The sequence below is a fragment of the Topomyia yanbarensis genome, chromosome 2, assembly GCF_030247195.1.
Source record: "Topomyia yanbarensis strain Yona2022 chromosome 2, ASM3024719v1, whole genome shotgun sequence".
Taxonomy (NCBI): Eukaryota; Metazoa; Arthropoda; class Insecta; order Diptera; family Culicidae; genus Topomyia; species Topomyia yanbarensis.
Window position 1 is genome coordinate 186470968 of NC_080671.1, and position 21171 is coordinate 186492138.

The 21171-nt window shown below is 42.1% G+C and overlaps 2 protein-coding genes across 8 annotated transcripts in view; one reads left to right on the plus strand and one right to left on the minus strand.

Moving 5' to 3' along the window:
- Positions 1-21171, minus strand: part of LOC131682401 (dual oxidase) — a 174048-nt gene that overhangs the window by 43845 nt on the left and 109032 nt on the right. For all 7 annotated transcript variants that reach the window (XM_058963838.1, XM_058963842.1, XM_058963841.1 and 4 more), the window contains exon 3: positions 6100-6180. In XM_058963838.1, the coding sequence (XP_058819821.1) occupies positions 6100-6180 (81 nt within the window). The remainder of the gene's footprint in view (positions 1-6099; positions 6181-21171) is intronic.
- Positions 9723-13097, plus strand: LOC131682402 (uncharacterized protein K02A2.6-like). The gene has a single exon (XM_058963844.1). It carries the CDS (start codon positions 9826-9828, stop codon positions 12805-12807), a length of 2982 nt encoding a protein of 993 aa, XP_058819827.1. The 5' UTR covers positions 9723-9825; the 3' UTR covers positions 12808-13097.

Sequence of the window (21171 nt, forward strand, 5' to 3'; positions counted from 1 at the left end):
CGGAGCAGAGATTTTTCGTCAACTTTACTCATGATGGCAAGAATAAATTAAAAGTTTCCTTTGTTCTCGAGACAATGCACACTCATCGAGACAATGCACACTCATCGAGAGGCTGCTAGTTTTTGTTCACTTTGTTCGATTGTACTTGGGCAGAAGTAGAAAGTAGACTGAGTTCCTCCCTCCACGCCTTGTTGAGTTTCAGAGAATCTGTAAATACCGCGGTCGAAGTTCTAATTCTGTGTTCGCCGCGACTTGTCGTTGCTGTGGCCAGTTTTCATTCGATTTCCACAGCAAAGACGGCGCATGAAAACCTGCTGTTTATATCCGGCTCGGTATCATTTCCCCCACTTTGTCAAGCAGTCCGCAACATTCTCCTTTGACGGTAGCCACGGCCAGTCCTGCAGCTGGGAGTGTGTGAGAATCTCGCCTACACGATGGGCAACGTACTGCTTGTATCTTCGGCTGTCTGAGCGGATCCAAGAAAGTACGGTGCTCGAATCTGTCCAGAAGGTTGTACTGCAGATATTAAGAGAGTGACAATCGTGGACACGTACCGCCAATCTCGCTCCGAGTGGTTCCGCCTGTAATTCTCTCCTAGGAATAGATTGATACTTGATCGACGCAACTTTGCTTTTTGCCATGACCAACGTACAATAGACTCCCGCATCATTGACGACCCGAAAATATGCTGCGCAGCCTAGACCTAGTTCACTTGCATCGGTGAACACGTGCAGCTGGATAGAATGTGAATGATTTGGGTTAACACTGTTAAAATAGTAGCGTGGAATTTTTAAGTGAGAAATTCCGGGTAAGATGAATACCAATTTCTTCCACTTCATCCTCCGGAATTCGTTCGTCCCAATGAATTCCGCATCTCCAAAGGTCTTGGAACAACATTTTTCCATGAATCAGATATGGTGCCAATAGCCCCATCGGGTCAAATAAACTCATCAGCAAGTCGGCCAACCGTTTCCAGTCACGTACTCAGCGAGATCACCGTGGAATTCGATAGAGAACGTAAAGAAGTCGCCGTACGGGTTCCAAACCAACCCGAGAACTCGTTCCCAGCCATTCTGTTTATCCAGACCAACTTTCTATTGCTTTTGTTCGTTCCATTCTCCCAATGCATGCAAAACTTGTTCACTGTTGCTCACCTAGCGCGCGTGGATGGTGCGAACTTCTTTAGCTCGCCCTATCGCCTCTTCGGGTGAATCGTCTGAATCAAAATAGTCGTCCATATAAATGCTCCCAATTATTGCTGCTGCAGCGCTTGGAAATTCATCGGCTAACTCGAGTGCATTTTTGTACATCACGTGTTGGACAGAACATGGCGAGCAGGTCGCACCAAACGTCACCACATCCATGATGTAAGTATCCGGATCCTGTTGTGTATCAAATCGAAAAAGGAAACGTTGAGAGTATTTATCCTCCGGAATGATTTTCACCTGGTGGAACATCTCTTTAATATCGCCTCCAAATGCGATCGGTCGTTCTCGAAACGTACAAATGACAGATGGCAGCGATCGTAACAAATCTGGTCCTTTCATTAACTGCGAATTCAGCGACACGCCTTCAACTCGGGCGGCAGCGTCCCATACAAGCCGCTTCTTTTCTGGTTTCTTGGGATGTGTGACCACGGTAATCGGCAAATACCACACGCGTTTAGGATTAGCCGTATCCAACTCCCTTTCAGTTGCTTTATGTGCGTACCCTTTCGCCAAGTATTCTCGAATTTGCTAGAAAACGTTTTCGCTTAGCTCTGGATCTTTTGCTAGCTTAACTTCGAGGCCTTTTAATCTGCGCACTGCCATGCCCCAGCTGTCCGGAAATTTGAAGTCGTCGCTCTTCCAAATATGTCCAATCTCGAACCTGTTACCTATAGATACTGGAGCAAACGTCGTGTCGTTTGCTCCAGTATCTCTCGGGCTCGGATGTCATCCGTTGATTCTGGAAGCGGCAGGGTGCACACCACGGTCTCTTCTAACAAGTATTGCTGTCGCATCAGCTCATTGAGCTCGTCGTCAATTACTCGCTGGCAATCGTGGAGCCCGTGAAACCCGCTTTCCAGCAGCACGCTCTCACTTGGACCGTACACTACCCAACCGAGTGTACTTCGAACGGCCACGGGGTCGCCAGGATGACCAACGCGAGTTTCGAGTGGCGCAAACAGTTCTAGGTTCTGTAACCCAATCAGTACTTTCGGTTCAGCGTCAACGTACGAAAGAATTGGTAGACCCTGAAGATGAGTAAAACGTTCAACAAGATCCAAGACTGCTAGACTTTGTTTTGGTAGGTGTAGGTCTTTTACTGTGTGAGCCCCTTTTAAAAAGTGTTGCTGATGGCTACCTTGAGCCGAGATTATGATATCCACTCGTTTTGATGACCTGTACGCGCCACATTGGATATCTAGATCAGTTTCAACGGTTCGGGTTCGCCTTTTATACCCAATTTTTTCGCCACGCTCATCTCGACAAACGTCAATGATGATCCTTCGTCAAGGAAGGCGTACGTATCGAGTGTGTGTCGACCACTATACAGCGTTATAGGAATTATCTTAAACAGCACTGATCTGCTTACATGTCCGTGTGTATTACACTACGCTGTCACGGTGCGCTGCAAGACTTGCGAGCCTTCCTTCGCTTGATGTAAAACTGGATTATGCAACTCACGACAGCCATCCACATTGCATCGTATTCTTGATCTACACTTCCATTTACCGCGATTGAACAGGCATATCTCGCAAAGTTTTGCCTTCTCTGTAACCTCTAGGCGTGATATCATGTTCATTTGATGAAACTTTTCACAATTCCATACACGATGATCGACTTTCCCGCAGGCCGGGCAGGGCTGACGTGGTGGATTCTCGTCCCCGCCACTGCTACTATGAGCATGAACGTGCCCTTTCTGAGCTTGCTTTCCCCTCTCTTGGTTGGGTTTCTTCTTTCTCGCGTTGATCACCTCGCGTGATCCGCGACCAAAATGTCCATGAAACCGGCGAATTCCTTAAGCGTTGGCTCTTTATATGCTCACTGAAATCCGACCCACTGCATCTTATACATCGCAGGCAGTTTCTCAACAAGATCTTCCATCAATGAAGGATTTGCCAAATGACTGTGGAGCTTGGCCGCTACTAAATGGTCGCACAACTGAAGCACGGCTATACCAAAATCTCTCAGGGCATCCAGGTCTTCTGGATCCGGTGCATCCAACCTGCTAACCTTTTCCAAGAGGCCCTTCACAATCATTTGTGGTCGACCGTAGAAACGCCTCAGGTTTAGGCGCGGCAGTACTGGGCTTCGTGGGGAAATTTCGTTCAATTACCCGTTTTCCCCTGCATCAGTATCGTTTTCACCGTCGCAGCATTGGTTTACGGCGTTGCGAACGTCGATTCGATAGCGCCTCATGATCTGTAACCGATTCCTCTTCGACCAACAGAAGTCCTCCTTTTTGCCGTTCACGTTGGTCTTTCAGCCACTCTTGCACCAGCTCTGAACCATGCAATGAGCTGCGTTCGCTATTGCGTTCGTCCACAATCGCAATTTCTTCCAGCAGGAGCAATTTTTTCACATACTGCTCTTTCAGTCCTGAATTGCCTTATCTTCCGCCAGGCGTCGTTCCTCTTCCTTGAACTTTTCCTCCGCCAACTTGTTCTCCTCTTCCAATCGCTTCAAGGCTAATTGATTTCGAGCACGAGCTGATGATGGTGTACATCGCACCGAACTCGTAAGCTGGCTAACGGATTTCAGAACCGATGGATTTTTCAAAGGGGTTTGCGGATTTGGTGGGATTTTCTCGACAACGACAACTGGATGACCGGGTTGGGTCAATTTGCGACTTGTATTGTCCTTTACCAGCAGTACCACGGGCAGTTCGATACCCCCGGAGACACTCCGGCGCACATAAGGTGGTATCAGACAAGGCATTCGTTGCACTGTACCAGTATCTAGCGGAATATGACGTGATGAAGCGAAATATAGCAAATTATAGCGAAATCCAGTGCCTCATAACCAATTATAGCGTTATGTAGTGGATTATAGTAGAAGCGATATAAAGGAATCTAGTGACTACAGCGTAGCATTGCGTACTGGAATTAAATTTAGGCTAATATAGCGGTATCTAGCGAAATATAGTAAATAATACCGGAATAGGGCGCCATATAGCGGATTATATCAGAATCTAGCGGTTTATTGCAGAAGAGATATAAAGACGAATCTAATGACTAAAGTGGCCCCTAGCGCAATGTAACGAAATCTAACCAAATATATCAGTCCATAGCGCATTTTAGCGGCTTTTATCCACTCTAGCGATATGTTGGCGGGATCTAGCGGAATATAGCGCGCTTAAGAAGAATGTAGCGGATCATATTGGTGTTTAGTGGCTTATGATGAAATGTAGCAAAATCTAGTGGATAGTAGCAGATTCCAGCGAAATTTAGCATAATATGGACGATCATAGCCGAAGATTACAATGGAAATTAATGAAATTCTTATAAAATTTTGCAGAATTTAGCTGGTAACAGTACTGTAACCAGCTAAATTCTGCAAAATTTTACAAGAATTTCATTAATTTCCATTGTAATCTTCGGCTATGATCGTCCATATTATGCTAAATTTTATTTCTAAATACTTAGAAACTATCGGGATTATAGTGAAAGTGTAATAGTAGACATCGCGGATTACAGGCGAAGAGGCGAATGACCTTAAGGTTAAAACCTCTATAATATAAATTAAAAAAAATAATGCAATCAAATTCTAGCAAATTAAAGCGAATTACAGCGGAGTCTAGCAGAATTGACGGGGTTGTACCGCACCAAAGTATAATAAATTTAAAACTAGGGTTATACTTCCCAACAGCAAAAAATTAGATCCCTCACCGTTGACGTAAATAGGCGAAGGTCGTTAATCCAGCAACACTGCGAACAAAGGTTGCTAGAAGTCTATTGTTATGCAATTGAAGGAAATTAGTTTTTTACTTTACTTTGAGTTTTTCATACAGATAAGGTCAACTTTCTTAAAAAATGCAAAAATTACAAAAACTTTTGCAAATTTTCTACCAATTTGACAGTCAATACGCAAAACATCCACCTCAAGCATGTAGCTCATTTTCTATATATTTTCTACCAGATAGATACTAATATTCATATGGGTTATTCCTTTTTTTATTTCGTGTATAAATTCTTGCGTGTTTTTTTAAAGGGCCAATAAGCATACCATTAAAATTTACATATTTTGACAAATCTTCCGAAAACGCCTCGGAACAAGTAAAAATTTGCAAAAGATGAAGTGAAATAAATATAATTGTACGATATTCAGTCACAATAATAATAAATATATATTCTATACAGCACGATTCCCATCCGGTCTGCAGCAACTGAACGTGAAATTTGGTACCTACACTACCGAAAATCTAGGAAGAAATCTGCTAGGCTTGTTTGAGCGGATAGTACAGTTAAATTGGTTTTGCATCACTAGGAGGGGCATGGGGGAAGTGGAGGGCTTATGACTGTTGTGGGTTTTTACTCGTCCAAATCATCACCCTAATTATGGGACGGTAACTTGACAAACCATTTCAGGATAACGGCAAGTCAACCCGTATCCAATAAAGAAACCTTGGGATGGTATCAATGATTCATTTGAAATTTTCGTCAAATAAAGCAATCACAAATAATGTGAATTACTCATTCAGAATCAAGTATCCAGAGAAACCACATTGCCAGATTAGACAAATTAAGCTTTTCAACTATTTTGAAAATCGAACGAATATCATAACCAAAATGCATCCACCAAAAGATCACCATCTTTGGTGGAATGTAGTTGTCTGATTAAGTACACACATTTTGCAGACATAATAAAATGTGACAGGCCTCTTCATCTACTCGCCGCTGAATGAGGCTGGAGACATCAGTAATACTTAAAAAAGTAAAAAATGGTAGCTGCTGTCCTTTGGTAAATAAACCAGTCAAATAAGAAAGAGGCGGTGACCTTTACGGACACTGGGTACTTGCGGATTTACTTTTTAAAATTCATATCATATTTCATTGTTAAAATCAAAGCTAGAAAGGTTTAATCGCAGCTCGCAGCAGTTGGTATTGGCACTCACCTACAGCTCCCCAGTCCGGATGGGCCAAGTTATTATACCAGCCATCGTAGCGCTGTTTCTCCACGTGACTCATCAGCCGTTCTGCAAAGGAACAAAAAATTGACAAAGATTATTGTTAGGATAAGACATAATTAATATGCGGTGCTGATTTGAATATAAAACCATGTCTACATGTTTTTCGGCAACAACCTTGTGATCGGGGGTTCCAAAGCCAAAGTCAATGTACCCTGACAAGTGAAAGGTTTCTAATATGGTGTCTAGCAGTGTGCCGATCAAGAGATAAACAAGATGTAGTATGCTTCAGTTGGTCATCATTAATCATGCAAAATAATGTTTGATTTGGTACCATAACTGAACTATTTAATCTATTTATGGAGACAGTGTCTAATAAATCAACAATATAACGTTAGTAAATGTGATAATTGAATTCAAACCAATATTCCGAGAGTAGCGTTTTCTTTTTCGGAAAGGTAAAGTCTGTTCCATTTAGCATTTGGCCAATTTAGAGTGGCTCGACATATGACATTTTTCATATGCATGTACAAAATTTGGGACCAGGTTTGCGCATTGCGTTCAAAGTTTGTATGGAATTTTATAGGGGGAAATCAATTCAATAGTAATTCTTCAAAAGGGCTAATGAGACTTTTGTAAACAAACTTATTTCGCTCATTATTCCGCTACCGAGTTGAATTTCATAAAAAATACACATGAATCAACATCTTTATCCTTGGTAGAATCAATTTCAAATGTTTTCTGTGTTGAAATGATAACAAATTAGGAGAAATCAGCAAAACAAAAATTTGTTTACAAATCTTATTAGCCCTATTCAAATGTTGATATGGAATTACTTTGCATCTACGTTGATGGATGGAAACTAGCTACGAGCTTTCAAAAAAAAAAACAATTATAACGATTTCAAAACTTATTGTTCAATCCAAATGCAGAAATTTATTATTTCTTCCAGCAGTGTCAATACTCCACCGACACCGATACTTCAAACTTAAATAAATGAGAATATTGTCATCGCAGAGACTTGGCAGCTTTAATTGAAATGTTCAGAAATGCTGAATAACCAAGAGGGTGAATGTTTTGACGTTTCTTTGAAAAATGAATGAAGCCAACATAAGCTGGCTTCCTGGCTCGGATAGTTGCCAAAAATGACAGCGAACACGCTTTAAGCAGCGTTCACATTGCTAAGAGCCAATATTGTTAACTCGACCTGAAACTTGTCGAATGCAAACAAACTTCATTTTGATGTACTTAACTGGAATACAGGTAAAAAAAGAGTTCGGATTTTATGGAGAATAAGCAATGCAAGAAAAATCTCATATATTGTTATTATTTATTTATTTTGACTCCCACTTTCAGTGTTGTGCAGTTCATGTGAATAGACCTTAAACATTTGAAACATAGCTAGCGCTACTGGTATTTGGTGGCAGCTTCAGGCAACAAACAGTTTTCATGGGGCTGTGAATAACATAGACGTAGTCAGAAAATTAAAAGAAGGGGGGGGGCTTGTGTACTCCCAAGACCCTTTTTAGAAGGAGTACATCTTCAACGCAGGTTTATACCGCCGAATTAAAAATTAAACTTACGTGTTTGAGTAATACTACTTAAGGGCTTTACTGTTATCTCATATAAAATGGTACAACGGTTTATAACTTTTGCATATTTAAAAATCCTATTTCTTAGCCGTTCAGAGTCAGAATTAAAAATATGCATATCTGTTGAGGACAACCCTATCGCGGTGTATTAATTAGTACCCCGTTCAGCGCTAGGCTCTAACTCGGCAGCATAGCTGTCAATGTGTGATGCCTGATAAGCGCATCAATGAAATGTTTTTGTGGTTGTCAGTTTCAGTTTGTTTACGTCCTGTATAAAGTTGTACCGTGCTTTTAATGTGTTCGATAAAATATAGTTTGTTTTAATTGTTATCGTTCGCGTTTTATTCCCCTGATATAGAGACGATCCGTAAGCAAGTGTCGGGGACTTACACGGTACAAAAGTGGCGACGAGAATTCGCGAGTGTGGGTAGTTTTTATTCGCCGATAAACAAAACTAACCCAACATTCCGTCACCCGCGCGGAAGAAAAGAAAGTGGAGTGCGATGGCTGATGACGGTAGTGAGTTGAACGGACAAAATGGTGTTGACCCCCCAGGACTGTTAAATCAACGGCAGCAGTTGAATCAGCAGATTAATCCCGCACCAGCGGCCCACCAGCAGCAGCAATTTTTCGCTCCCGTTGTGACTACACACCAGCAACAGCAGCCGTTCATTCCCGTTTCTGCAGCTCAGCAGCAGCTGTTTACAAACATTCCGCCCCACCAATCGCAACCCCAGGTCAGTAATGATATGCTCATGCAAATAATGCAGATGATGCAACAGACGATTGCTCAAAGCCAACAGCAGTTTGCTCAAAGCCAGCTCCAACACCAACAGCTTATGGCTCAGCTGGTACAGCGGCAGCAACAGTCCGACGAGCAGCAACAACAGTTTTTTCGTACTATTGCATCGTCAATAAACGTGCAAGTACCACCGAACCCGGAACAGATCCTTGACTCCTTGGCAAGCAATATCAAGGAATTCCGGTATGAGATCGAGAGTAATGCCACTTTCGTAGTGTGGTACTCTAGATACGACGATCTTTTCGAGAAGGATGCTGCTAGGCTGGATGACGAGGCAAAAGTTCGTCTCCTAATGCGAAAGTTGGGTTTAGCAGAGCATGAGAGGTACGTAAGCTTCATTTTACCAAAGTTTCCCAAGCATTTTAGTTTCGCACAGACAGTTGACAAGCTCAAGAGCCTGTTTGGAGCGAAAGAGTCGGTTATCAGTCGTCGATACCGATGTCTGCAAATCGCGAAGAATCCTACTGAGGATCATGTGGCGTTCGCGTGTAGGGTAAACAAGGCTTGCGTAGAATTTGAACTGGGAAAGCTCACGGAAGAACAATTCAAATGCTTAGTATACGTGTGTGGTCTGAAATCGGAGAATGACGTCGAGATTCGTACCCGTCTCCTTACAAAAATTGAGGACAATAACGACGTTACATTGGAGCAGCTCTCCGAGGAGTGTCAGCGTCTGTACAACCTCAAACACGACAGTGCGATGATTGAGTCTGCAGCACCATACAACCAAGTGCAAGCGATACAGAAGTTTGGTGGGAAGCGATTAGGCGAGCGTGACCGAGAGTCACCACAACTGTCTTCGAGTGCTACCGGAAGGAAGCCAAGTTATCCTTGTTGGCTTTGCGGTGCATTACATTTCGTCCGAGACTGTAGTTACGACAACCATAAGTGCTCCGATTGCGGCCAAGTCGGACATCGTGAAGGGTACTGCGACAGTGCAAAGTTTCGGAAACCTGGAAGCAGACGTAAGAAGCGAGACGTCTCAGCCAAAGTGGTGGTGGTCGACGTATGCAGCGTGGAGCAGCGACGCAGATTTGTATCTGCCTATCTGGAACGGATATTCGACTGCAACTTTACACTGCATCTGACATCACTGTCATCAGCAGGGAGAGTTGGCAGAAACTCGGTAGCCCTGCGCTTTCGCCAGCAACAGTCAAAGCGAAGACAGCATCTGGTAACATTTTGCCACTCGATGGGGAATACGAGTGTGACGTTACAATCGGAGAAAGTACACGACGTGATCTGATCCGTGTTACCGAGAAACAACTACATCTACTCGGTTCCGATTTAGTCGAGAGTTTCAACCTTTGGTCCGTGCCCATGGACACCTTCTGCTGTCACGTGTCAGGCTCTCCTGCGGCACCCGCTGCACTGCAATCGATTTTTCCAAACGTGTTCACCGATCAGCTCGGTTTGTGCAGCAAAACTAAAGTGAAGTTGGAGCTGAAAAAAAGTGTTCGACCCGTCTTCTGCCCTAAGCGCCCGGTTGCGTACGCGATGTATGATGCCGTTGACCAGGAACTCGACCGACTGGAAAATTTGAATATCATCACCCCAGTCGAATATTCGGAGTGGGCTGCTCCGATCGTTGTCGTCCGTAAAGCCAATGGTTCCATTCGAATTTGTGGAGACTATTCCACGGGGCTTAACGCTGCGCTCCAACCAAATCAGTATCCACTTCCCCTACCGGACGATATCTTCGCCAAGCTGACTAACTGTAAGGTGTTCAGCCAGATCGATTTGTCCGACGCTTTCTTGCAGGTGGAAGTCGACGAACAGTACCGTAAGTTGCTAACCATCAATACGCATCGTGGCCTCTACTCCTACAACCGCCTCCCGCCAGGTGTGAAGATCGCACCTGGTGCCTTCCAGCAGCTCATCGATACAATGCTAGCCGGTCTGCAGTGCACGTGTGGCTACCTCGATGACGTCATCGTCGGCGGAAAAACTGAAGAAGACCACGATCGCAATTTGCGGGCTGTTCTAAAACGAATTCAAGATTTCGGGTTCACCATTCGAGTCGATAAATGCACCTTCCGCAAGCAGCAAGTGCAGTATGTGGGTCATATTGTCGACAGTCGCGGATTACGTCCAGATCCCGCCAAAATCGAAGTGATATCCAAGCTGCCGCCTCCAACCGATGTATCTGGTGTGCGATCATTTTTGGGGGCTATCAACTACTACGGCAAGTTTGTTCCCAATATGCGCAAGTTACGTTATCCGCTGGACAACCTTCTCAAGGACGATGCGAAGTTCCAGTGGACTGATGAGTGCCAGAGAGCGTTCGAGCACTTCAAACAAATACTCTCCTCGGATCTACTTCTCACACATTATGATCCGAAGCGGGAGATCATTGTCTCTGCCGACGCTTCTTCCGTTGGGCTCGGGGCAACGATTAGCCACAAGTTCCCCGACGGCACAATCAAAGTCGTCCAACATGCTTCCAGAGCACTCACAAAAGCTGAACAAGGCTACAGCCAACCGGATCGTGAAGGTTTAGCTATCGTCTTCGCCGTCACGAAGTTTCACAAAATGCTCTTCGGACGGCACTTTCGTTTGAAAACCGACCACCAGCCTTTGCTCCGTATCTTTGGTTCTAAAAAGGGAATACCGGTCTACACAGCCAACCGCCTCCAACGATTTGCGCTCAATCTACTGCTCTACGATTTTGACATCGAGTACGTGCCCACCCACAAGTTCGGCGACGCAGACTTACTCTCGAGGTTGATCAACCAGCACGTCAAACCCGATGAGGACTATATCATCGCCAGCATCAACCTGGAAGAGGACCTCAGGTCGGTAGTATCTCATACAGTTAAAGCTTTGCCTCTCAATTTCAGAGCCGTCGCACAAAGCACCCAAGCAGATCCACTGCTCCGAAAAGTCTACCATCACATTCAGCACGGTTGGCCGCAATCTGAACATTCAGAATCCGACATCCAGCGATTCCATGCCAGACAGGAATCACTCTCCGTGGTAGATGGGTGCATCATGTTTGCCGAACGGCTCGTCATCCCGTCGCTCCATCGCAAGCGATGCCTCGAACAGCTCCATTGTGGCCATCCTGGTATGCAGCGTATGAAGGCCCTCGCTCGAAGCTACGTGTATTGGCCCAGTTTGGATGCTGACATCGTCAACTTCGTCAAGGCATGCCAACACTGTGCGGCCGTAGCCAGGTCACCTCCTCACTCTTCACCGGTGCCGTGGCCTAAGCAGACCGCTCCGTGGCAGCGCGTCCACGTGGATTACGCCGGTCCAATCGAAGGCGAATATTACCTGATCGCCGTCGACTCCTTCTCCAAGTGGCCAGAAATCATTCAAACGTCCCGTATAACCTCGGCGGCAACCATCAGCATTCTCGGTGGGTTGTTTGCTCGGTTGGGTATGCCTGTTACACTAGTCAGCGACAACGGAACCCAATTCACGAGCGCTGAATTCGCAGATTTCTGCGCCTCAAACGGCATCGAACACCTCACAACTGCTCCGTTTCATCCACAATCAAATGGCCAAGCTGAACGATTTGTTGACACGTTCAAAAGGGCTGTTACAAAAATTCGAGAGGGGAGAGGATCGATACAGCAAGCGTTAGACATATTCCTGTTAACGTACCGAAGTACACCCAACCGGGCACTGCCAGACCAAAAGTCGCCGTCCGAGGTCATGTTTGGTCGCAAAATACGCACCTGTCTCGAGCTACTACGTCCCCCAACGGTACGAACTCCAGTGGCACCGTCGGACGATCACACAAAACCGAGGTTCTTCAGCCGGAACGATTCGGTTTACGCTAAGCTTTATGGCCGTAACGGTTGGAAGTGGGCTCCTGGAACAATCATCGAAAAAATAGGAGACGTGATGTATAACGTATGGGTCGATGATCGCCGAATGCTGCGTTCCCATATCAACCAACTCCGGAGTCGCCTAGCTGTCGACTCGATACCAAAGCAACCTGCCAATCAAGCCACCTCTCGTCAGTATTCGTTACCGCTCGACATCCTGTTGGGTGCCTGGAATCTACCAAATCAATCTTCTGGCACGCCAGCACCGTCCCTTGTTGCGAGCGGATCTGAATTATCACCTGTCTCCAGTCCCGAGCATACCTTGCTAGGTTCAGTGCCGGCGCTTGCGTCGTCTACACCACAGCAGGAAGTCTCGGCTTTCCCATCAACGTCATCGACATCAACAACATCAACATCAACTGAATTCGAATCCGCCATCGAAGTCGAATCCGTGGTAAATCTACCTAGACGTTCTTCACGAACCCGAAGACCGCCGAACAGGTTTGATCCGTACCACCTTTATTAAGAGGGGAGATGTTGAGGACAACCCTATCGCGGTGTATTAATTAGTACCCCGTTCAGCGCTAGGCTCTAACTCGGCAGCATAGCTGTCAATGTGTGATGCCTGATAAGCGCATCAATGAAATGTTTTTGTGGTTGTCAGTTTCAGTTTGTTTACGTCCTGTATAAAGTTGTACCGTGCTTTTAATGTGTTCGATAAAATATAGTTTGTTTTAATTGTTATCGTTCGCGTTTTATTCCCCTGATATAGAGACGATCCGTAAGCAAGTGTCGGGGACTTACACGGTACAAAAATATCGAAAGATTCCTTGAAGTCTAGAAATTGTTTCTATTGACGTTTTCGTTTGAGAATCTAGGAACGAAATCAAGATAGTTACTTCAAACAAACGTTTGCACGCAAAACAGTGGTGATGTTAGAAAAACTGAAATATACTTCAGGTTAGAACCCAAAACGATTTGCAGAACTGAGATAGCTTTAGCCTTAAGCAAAAGCAACACATAAGTTTTTAGGTGTAAATCCTAAATGTCGTAAATGTTGCTTCCCACAGCAACGATTGTAGTATGATTTATATTTGGATCTGTCAAAATATTAAGAAAGTTCAGTCGTTCACATTTACAAGGACGTAATGATTTTTTGTCTTATACAAAACAATCTAAAAAGAGCACTGGGGAGTACACAAGTCCCCCCCCCCTCTTCTTTTAATTTTCTGACTGCGTCTATGTTATTCATCACTTCATTCTGAACAGTTTCTTCAAACGTACCAAGTCTCTGCGATGAATATATTCTCATATAGAGTTTTAAATGTCGATGTCGGTGGTGCACTGGCAGTGTTGGAAAAAATAATAAATTTCTGCCATAAGTTTAAAAATCGTTATAACTATTTTTTGAAAACACGTAGCTAGTTACCGTCTTCCACAAAGTTGTTAATCAAGGTTTGAACTATAGTTTTATAAAGCTGGTTTTTCATATTAAGTGAAATTACGATCTTTATTAACGTTAATGTAAAATAATTGATTTCCCCATATAAAATCTCATACAAACTTTTAATGTAATGCGCAAATCCGGGAAGCAACCAACCACTACCAAATTTAGCACAGGAATTTGTGACCACAAAAGGAACTTAAAAAGTGCTGTGCCCACTAGTTTAAATCATTTAAATCTTCATAAATTTTTCCCATTCAACCACGAGCCATTTTATAGGGTAGAACGATCAAATATTGGTCGACTTAAATTTGGAGTTTTAATCGTGCATTTAGAAAAATTGAACACTTCTTATTTTTTATGTCCGCGCGTGCGCGTACTCTATTTTGATATTGCTATTTCCAATTCAGTTGCCAAAATGGCGTCCAAGCAGGAGGAATAGCTTATTAAAATTTTGGACGCGGGCTTGGCAAAATCTCTGGAAATTACCAACTCCACTGTGACGAACGTTATTAAAGTGATCGAAGAACGTCTGACGGCTAGGAGACCAGGATCAGGTGCAAACAGAAATAAGAATTCCGTTGTTGTACTTGTAAAGAAGAGCATACCGGACTTTCAAACGAAACGCTAACCTTTTCATAGCAGTTGTCGGCAAAAAAGTGGGGATATTATCCACAACTGAGCAAAAAGCCATGTTATTTTATTAAAAATACTATGCAGCTTGAGACAAAAAATGAAAAAAAACAATATTTTGCGATTTTTTCAAGAAAATTATTTAAATTGTTCAGCATTTTTATAAACAAGTGTCTTTGTTTAAATAAAAATTAGAGAATAGAGAGAGCATTTACTTTCACATCCAATGACCTACTTATTATCAAAATCGGTTAAAAATAGCAGAGCTATTGATTTTTTTCCAAATTAGAAACTTGCTTCGGGCGTTCTTGCATAAAATTTTCAAATAATCGATTTTTTGCTCGATTACGTATAAATTATGTATTCCGTCAGGGTGACAATTTAGCACTGGGTGGAAATATACCCTTTTTTGTGTATACACTCCGTAGAGTGTATTTGTTTACTTAAAGTTATGCCTACAGCTGTTCGATACCGTTCACATTTAGTTTGTAAATTTTTTGCATAGTTTCGCGTTTGTGAACGGTTTTGTTCGTACAGATAGGTTAGATAAGTTTTGTTTTATGTTTGTGTATAATTAACATAGGGCTTAGGTAGCTCTCCGCTCTCCTCTTGCAAAAATAAGTGTGCGTTGGTTATGCTGCTCACCGATGACAGCTATGCGACGAGGCGGTTGGTGTTTGTTGTGGTCGAGTGCGGAAGGCGGCCATCGTAAAATATTTAGAAAGTGACAGACCACTGAAAAATAGAGACGTCCCGTTACACCAGTTCGGGACAGTTTCCAGCCACAGTAGCCGTAGTGCAAAGTACGCGTGTGTGACGGAAAGTTATCCGTTGTAAAGTACCGGCCCGTGGTTTGGGCGCTTGTTTATTTTGTGGTGCCGTCGGGGGAAGCTAATCATCAAGGAATTTTCGCTTCCCCGGCTAACCGCAAAGGATCCAGACGCACCAATCCGCCCTCGCTGAAAAGGATAAGCCGAACGAGCCTTGCTCTCCTTCCCAGCTAATAGCCAAGGAAGGCGAAGCAGGGTGGACAACGGCTCCCCCTGGGAAGAACACTGCGGTGTCTTCCGGGATTCTTTGCGGGGGGCAAAGAATCCGGTGATTCGTCACCACCGTCGCTAGGGAGGTTCCGACAAAGGAGCAAAGCTCACCTCTCTAGATAATTGTTAAGGACCACTGCCGGAGCAGCCAGCGTAAACAAGGAGAACTCGGCCGTTGCTGCCCTGGCCGGTCGGAAAAAACTTCCGCCTTCCCGCCATCGCTCTACAATCGACCAGCAGTGGAGAGTAGTGGGAAAACAAAAGTTGGTAAATTTAGTTTATTTATTTGTTTACTTCTTTGTTGTTACGAAAATACGAAATTCTGTCAGAGGCACCTAAGCCACCCTGAAAAGAAGGGCCCGCCGCCGGGCAAACCCCTACTTACAATTCAAAAGTATGAGTGTAAACTTTGAAGTTAAAATTGGGAAAAAGCGAAAGATATAATTCTAGAACAGATATACATTATAATATGTACACATACAATGAATTTTTAATGTTATATGACTAAAATAACCATGTGTCCGGCTTACCCCACCTGTCCGTCTTACTCCACTTGTCCGTCTTACCCACAGTTCCCCTACTACGATTTGTCAAGTATTTTGGTGATGATTTTGATGATTTTCAATAGCTTTTTAGAGAAAACAAAATTTTGGGAAAAGAAGGCGAGTTTTATACTAATTACGTACAGCCACCACGCGCTAAAACGAACTTCTTATTTATGTTACGTTGACTTTTTGCTACGTGAAAACCAGATCTCACTGCACATGGCATCGAATTCATGCCCAAATGCCCACAGCTTGGAATTATATTCACATATTTGCTTGTAACCGGAGAACATGTGCATGGCATCGATTAATCGGAATTGCACGTAAGCGAATGTTCTAGTATCCCCGATGCGTGACAGTAATTGACAACCAATAATGTTGGCTGCACTAGCGTAGAACAAAGTGAACGTGCGTTAATAAATGTCAGCAGCGATTGGCACGATATTAAATTACCCACGAAAAGCTTCTGTTCCAAACGCTTGAATTTTCCATCCATGTGAATTAGGTACGGAGAATCGGCTGCTCCCTGTTTCGTGTCAATATGCAAACGTATCTAGAATCAGGTAACCCCTGCACTACACCTAGCTCTCTGGTGTTCTCAAAGGCAAGGACCTGAAAGGTTGAGCCACTCGTGGCGACGAAAAAGTGAATGCCAGGAGCATAAGCAACTGTTTGCAGCAAAGGAGATGACGAAGCAGCATTTCGACAAGGTCATCCTTTTTAAAATTACAGCAAAATTGCATGCTGCTAACCCAGATGCTACTTAGCAGTTGACAACTCACTGTCTCACGCTCTATATATTACAAACACAAGTGCGAACATGTAGGGGTGTTATTAATAGAAACGGAACACCAGAATACTGAAATCGGTTAGATCCAAACCATGTAACAATCTGCATATATTCGCACGATAGAGACCCTCTTAAGACTCAAGTTGTGGTACATATATAGAAAAATCAACTGCTGAACACCCCAACGGTTCAATTAAATCCCAAACCGGTGAATGTGTGACCTCAACGGCCAAATCAATTTAGCGCAAATTTTCCAATCTGAATCAAACGCTTGACCCCAGCAGTGCGGAGAGACAGACTGTGGTAGGATCAACGTTGGTAGGATTGTCTCATTTCGCTAACAGGCTAATAGGCACGCGTGAGTGCGACCTGTGCACAGTAAAATCCACCTAGCCCACAGTCGATTGTGCGCGCAAGTAGAACAAGCATTCAAATCATGACTGTTGGATCCTTTTAGAGTTGGTTTTTAAGTTGCGGTTTAACGTTGCCTCGGGGGTACATTAAACCAGAGTACCCGAGTTGCGGGACTGCACAAGATCACGATCACGTAATGTGCGGCTGCCTGGGCGCCAAAACTTTCGCAAATTCAAACAAGTAAAAGAATTATTTTGCGGGATTATTTCACGCATTCGACCCTTTACTTAAGAGTAGAAATATTGAGAAATGTTAAAAAAATGTAAAAAAGTGGTAGTTTAAAGCCCGCTTGATATAAAAATGAAAAAAATAAGAGGACGTATATTTTAGATACAATGGGATTCCAGAGTTGCGTTTCCATAAACTCGATTTTAACCACATATGAGTTGACCTTTCATATGGAACACAGTAAGCGGGCAAATCGTGAGCAATTGAGTATGATCGACAATCGGAAAATATGCCCTCTTTAGTGTGCTCTCTAATTAATGGATTTTTTTCCAATGCGTTTATTTGACACGGTTCGTATTAATGGTTCGTTGAATGGATAATTGATATTTATGGTAAATTTGCTTTGATTGACGCAAATTTGTGAACATTACTTTACATTAGTATTATAAACGCCTACAATTAGTTAGGAATCCAAAGTTTGCTCATTTGTTCGAACATATTTGTAAGGACCTTAGTGTCTATTTTCATTATTTAACCATTGGTGTTCGCCCTTGTGAAAATGAAATGAAGCTGCAACTTTTGGAAAGGGATAGAAAAGCCGCCATTATTGCTCTTTAAAAAATGTTTTGATCTTTAATATTTCAATCGACATCGAAGCTTATTCATTTGTTTCTTTGCTTGTAATTCATCTGAAAAATTATCTTAAAAATACCGAAAAAATTAAATTTAAAATTTGTGATAAGAGCCTAAAAACTTAAATAAAAATAAACGTTTATTAGTCTTTAGAATTTATGAATAATTACTGAAACGATATTTGTTCTTAAATTGGTGCAACTTCCGACAGAATCGTCGACTCGATCCAACATCAAGCGGATCGGACCAAAGTGTGTTTGTCGGACGGATTTTTCTAAAAAAGCTTACTCTGCTCCTGCTGAATATACTGTAACAGTGTGGAATCAAATGACGCTACCTTCAAGTATCGATACCACGACTACGACGATATCGAAAGTATCAGTACCTGCCTTCGATACCATTATCGATTCTATGTATCGATGTATTTTAATATTGCAACGTCCCTAGCGACACCTGCTTGATCGGTGCTACACAGTGTACGATTATCATTCAAAACAGGAATACTACATGCAAAGACGATTTGAAGAAATTAATAAACGTTTATTTTTATTTAAGTTTTTAGGCTCTTATCACAAGTTTTAAATTTAATTTTTTCAGTATTTTTAAGATAATTTTTCAAATGAATTATAAGCAAAGAAACAAATGAATAAGCTTCGATGTAGATTGAAATATTAAAGATCAATAACTGATAAAATATATTCGTAAATAGCTAGGGATTAATTTCGTACAGACAATTTTCATAAAGCATACGAATTTTTCGTACATATGATGAATCGTTCATAGTTCTATTGAAACTTTTATTTTTTGTTACGAGTTTTTCGTGAAAATCACGAAACGACTTTCGTTGGCTTATTACGAAACAGCTTCATTCGGCAAACGAATTGTTCGTTGCTATATACGAATATCTTTATAATAATTATGAGCACCATTCGTCAAACCGTCAACGTCAAAAGAGCTTCAATAGAGGTAGAAAATGGAGTGAAAGTTGCTATACGTCAGATAATTGTTGATCATCTCGACGATCTCGGTCTAACTAGCAGCCGTATCCGTGTCTGCCGGTTTCAGGAAGATTTCCTGAATCTCTTTCGCTTCCAGTTGATCCAGAATCCGAAGCAGTACGGATTCAGTTGAGCCATCGCAAACTGCTCGTTGGTGTTGGATGAATAAGTTTGAGTGTTTCTCTGCCGGATCAATGTCAAAATAATATGCTATTAAATACGAAAACTTCTCTTAGATGAACGAGATGAATTCGTGTGACCAACGACATTGTTCGTAATATACACAACCGTTTATCAAAATATACAAAACATTTCGTTTCATTCACGAAAAATAATGTCGTTTTCAACGACAACATTCGTGCAATGTACACTAAATAAGTAAAATTCACAACTTTTGTTCATCAAGCGGCCATTTCTTCACACCACGATCTTTCTATTCCTCAATAATGATGAACAGGTTGAAATAGAATCGAATTTGCCATATCGATCCCTTTAATTTTTTTTTCCTTTTTTATTTCGACTATGTTAGTCACAATGTCGGTTGTCACGGTAAAGATGGATTTGTCTGTCTATACCAGCACACATGCTAGTGAACTCGGGTGATTCGTAGTTATGCTGCCTAAGCTCGACCCTCATCAGCAGAAGACAAAAATTAAGCCCGTACGATATTAAGCCTATTCTAATGACCCTGCCACTTCTAGTTTTCCGATCTGTTTACTTCACATCCTTGCTCTCACTTGAGTAATCTCTAGCTAATTGAATGTCGTTAAAATGTAAAAAAATGCCTTTAATAAAAAAATCGGTGCTGTCAATCATCGATCCTAAATGATCTAATGCGACCAACGAAATCGTTTGTAATATACATAAACATTTATTAATATAAACGAAACAATTCGTTTCATTCACGAAAAATAATATCGTTATCAACGATTGCATTCGTGCAATGTAAATTAAATTGGTAAAATTTATGAAAACTTTCGTTCATCAAGCATTTCTTCGTAGCACAATAAAATCGATTTGGTCACATCGATTTTTTTAAAGAAAAAAAAAACAATTTTGTCAAGCATCGATCCCGAAACATCGACTGAAAACAATAAGAGGCTAATAAATACGAAAACTTTTCTAAGATAAACGAAATGAATTTGCGCGACTAACGAAATCGTTCATCGTATACATAAACATTTATTGAAATAAACGAATCATTTCGTTTCATTCACGAAAAATAATGTTCGTTGTTAACGTTGTTAACACTCCAGTAATGTACACTAAATATGTAAAATTTTCGAAAACTTTCGTTCATCAAGCTGCCATTACTTCACACCACAATCTTTCTAATCCTCAATAGAGGTGAGCAGGTTGAAATAAAATCGATTTTGCCAGATCGATCCTTTTAGTTAGTTAAAAAAGTCGCTTTTGTCAAACATTGATTCTAACTTATCGATTGAAAAAATAATATGCTAATTAACACTTTTTTAGGATGATCGAAATAAGTTCGTGTGAGCAATGAAATCGTTCGTAATATTCATAAACATTTATTAAATTCACGAAAAATAATGTCGTTATCAACTCGATGAGCACGGAATCGCAACGAAACAGTGAAAAGGTCAGCATTATTCTTCGGCCCCGCTAATAATCTATCGTTCAGCGAGCGCAGGATCCATCGATAAAGCGCAGGATCCATCGAATACAACACTGTGTGTGCTGTGTGCTGAGGTTTGTTTTTTTTTCTCTCTTCACTCTTCTCTATTGCATTGGGTCCCAACTTTGGGCCGCAATTTTGTTGCACGTAGTCGCCTCTCGTGATCCAATGATTATCTGTGCAAACAGGGAGGGTATACTACACTCTTTGAAAAAATGAAAATTACTTTTGACGTAAACCACAAAGCGACAAATTTTGCCGTCATAATGGAATTTTACATCTTTTGGCATGTGAAATAAAATATTATGTCTCTTTTGATGTAGAACTCGGTTGAATGGAGATGGAGAATTGTGAACAAAGCGCATTTTTACAATTCAAGAGAATTGTGACGCTCCTTTTATGTGCATCTTGTAAGATATAAATATTTTTAAGTGTGTAAGCTTGGCACTGTTCAACATGGAGATTGTTTTCAAAGGCAAATCAGCGTTAATCGGGAATGTCCATCTGATCCTAGTATCGCCAGATTTGGTGCCATGTTGCGAATGCACCCGGAGACCTATCTGGGAGCAGCTGCACAATTAGCGTA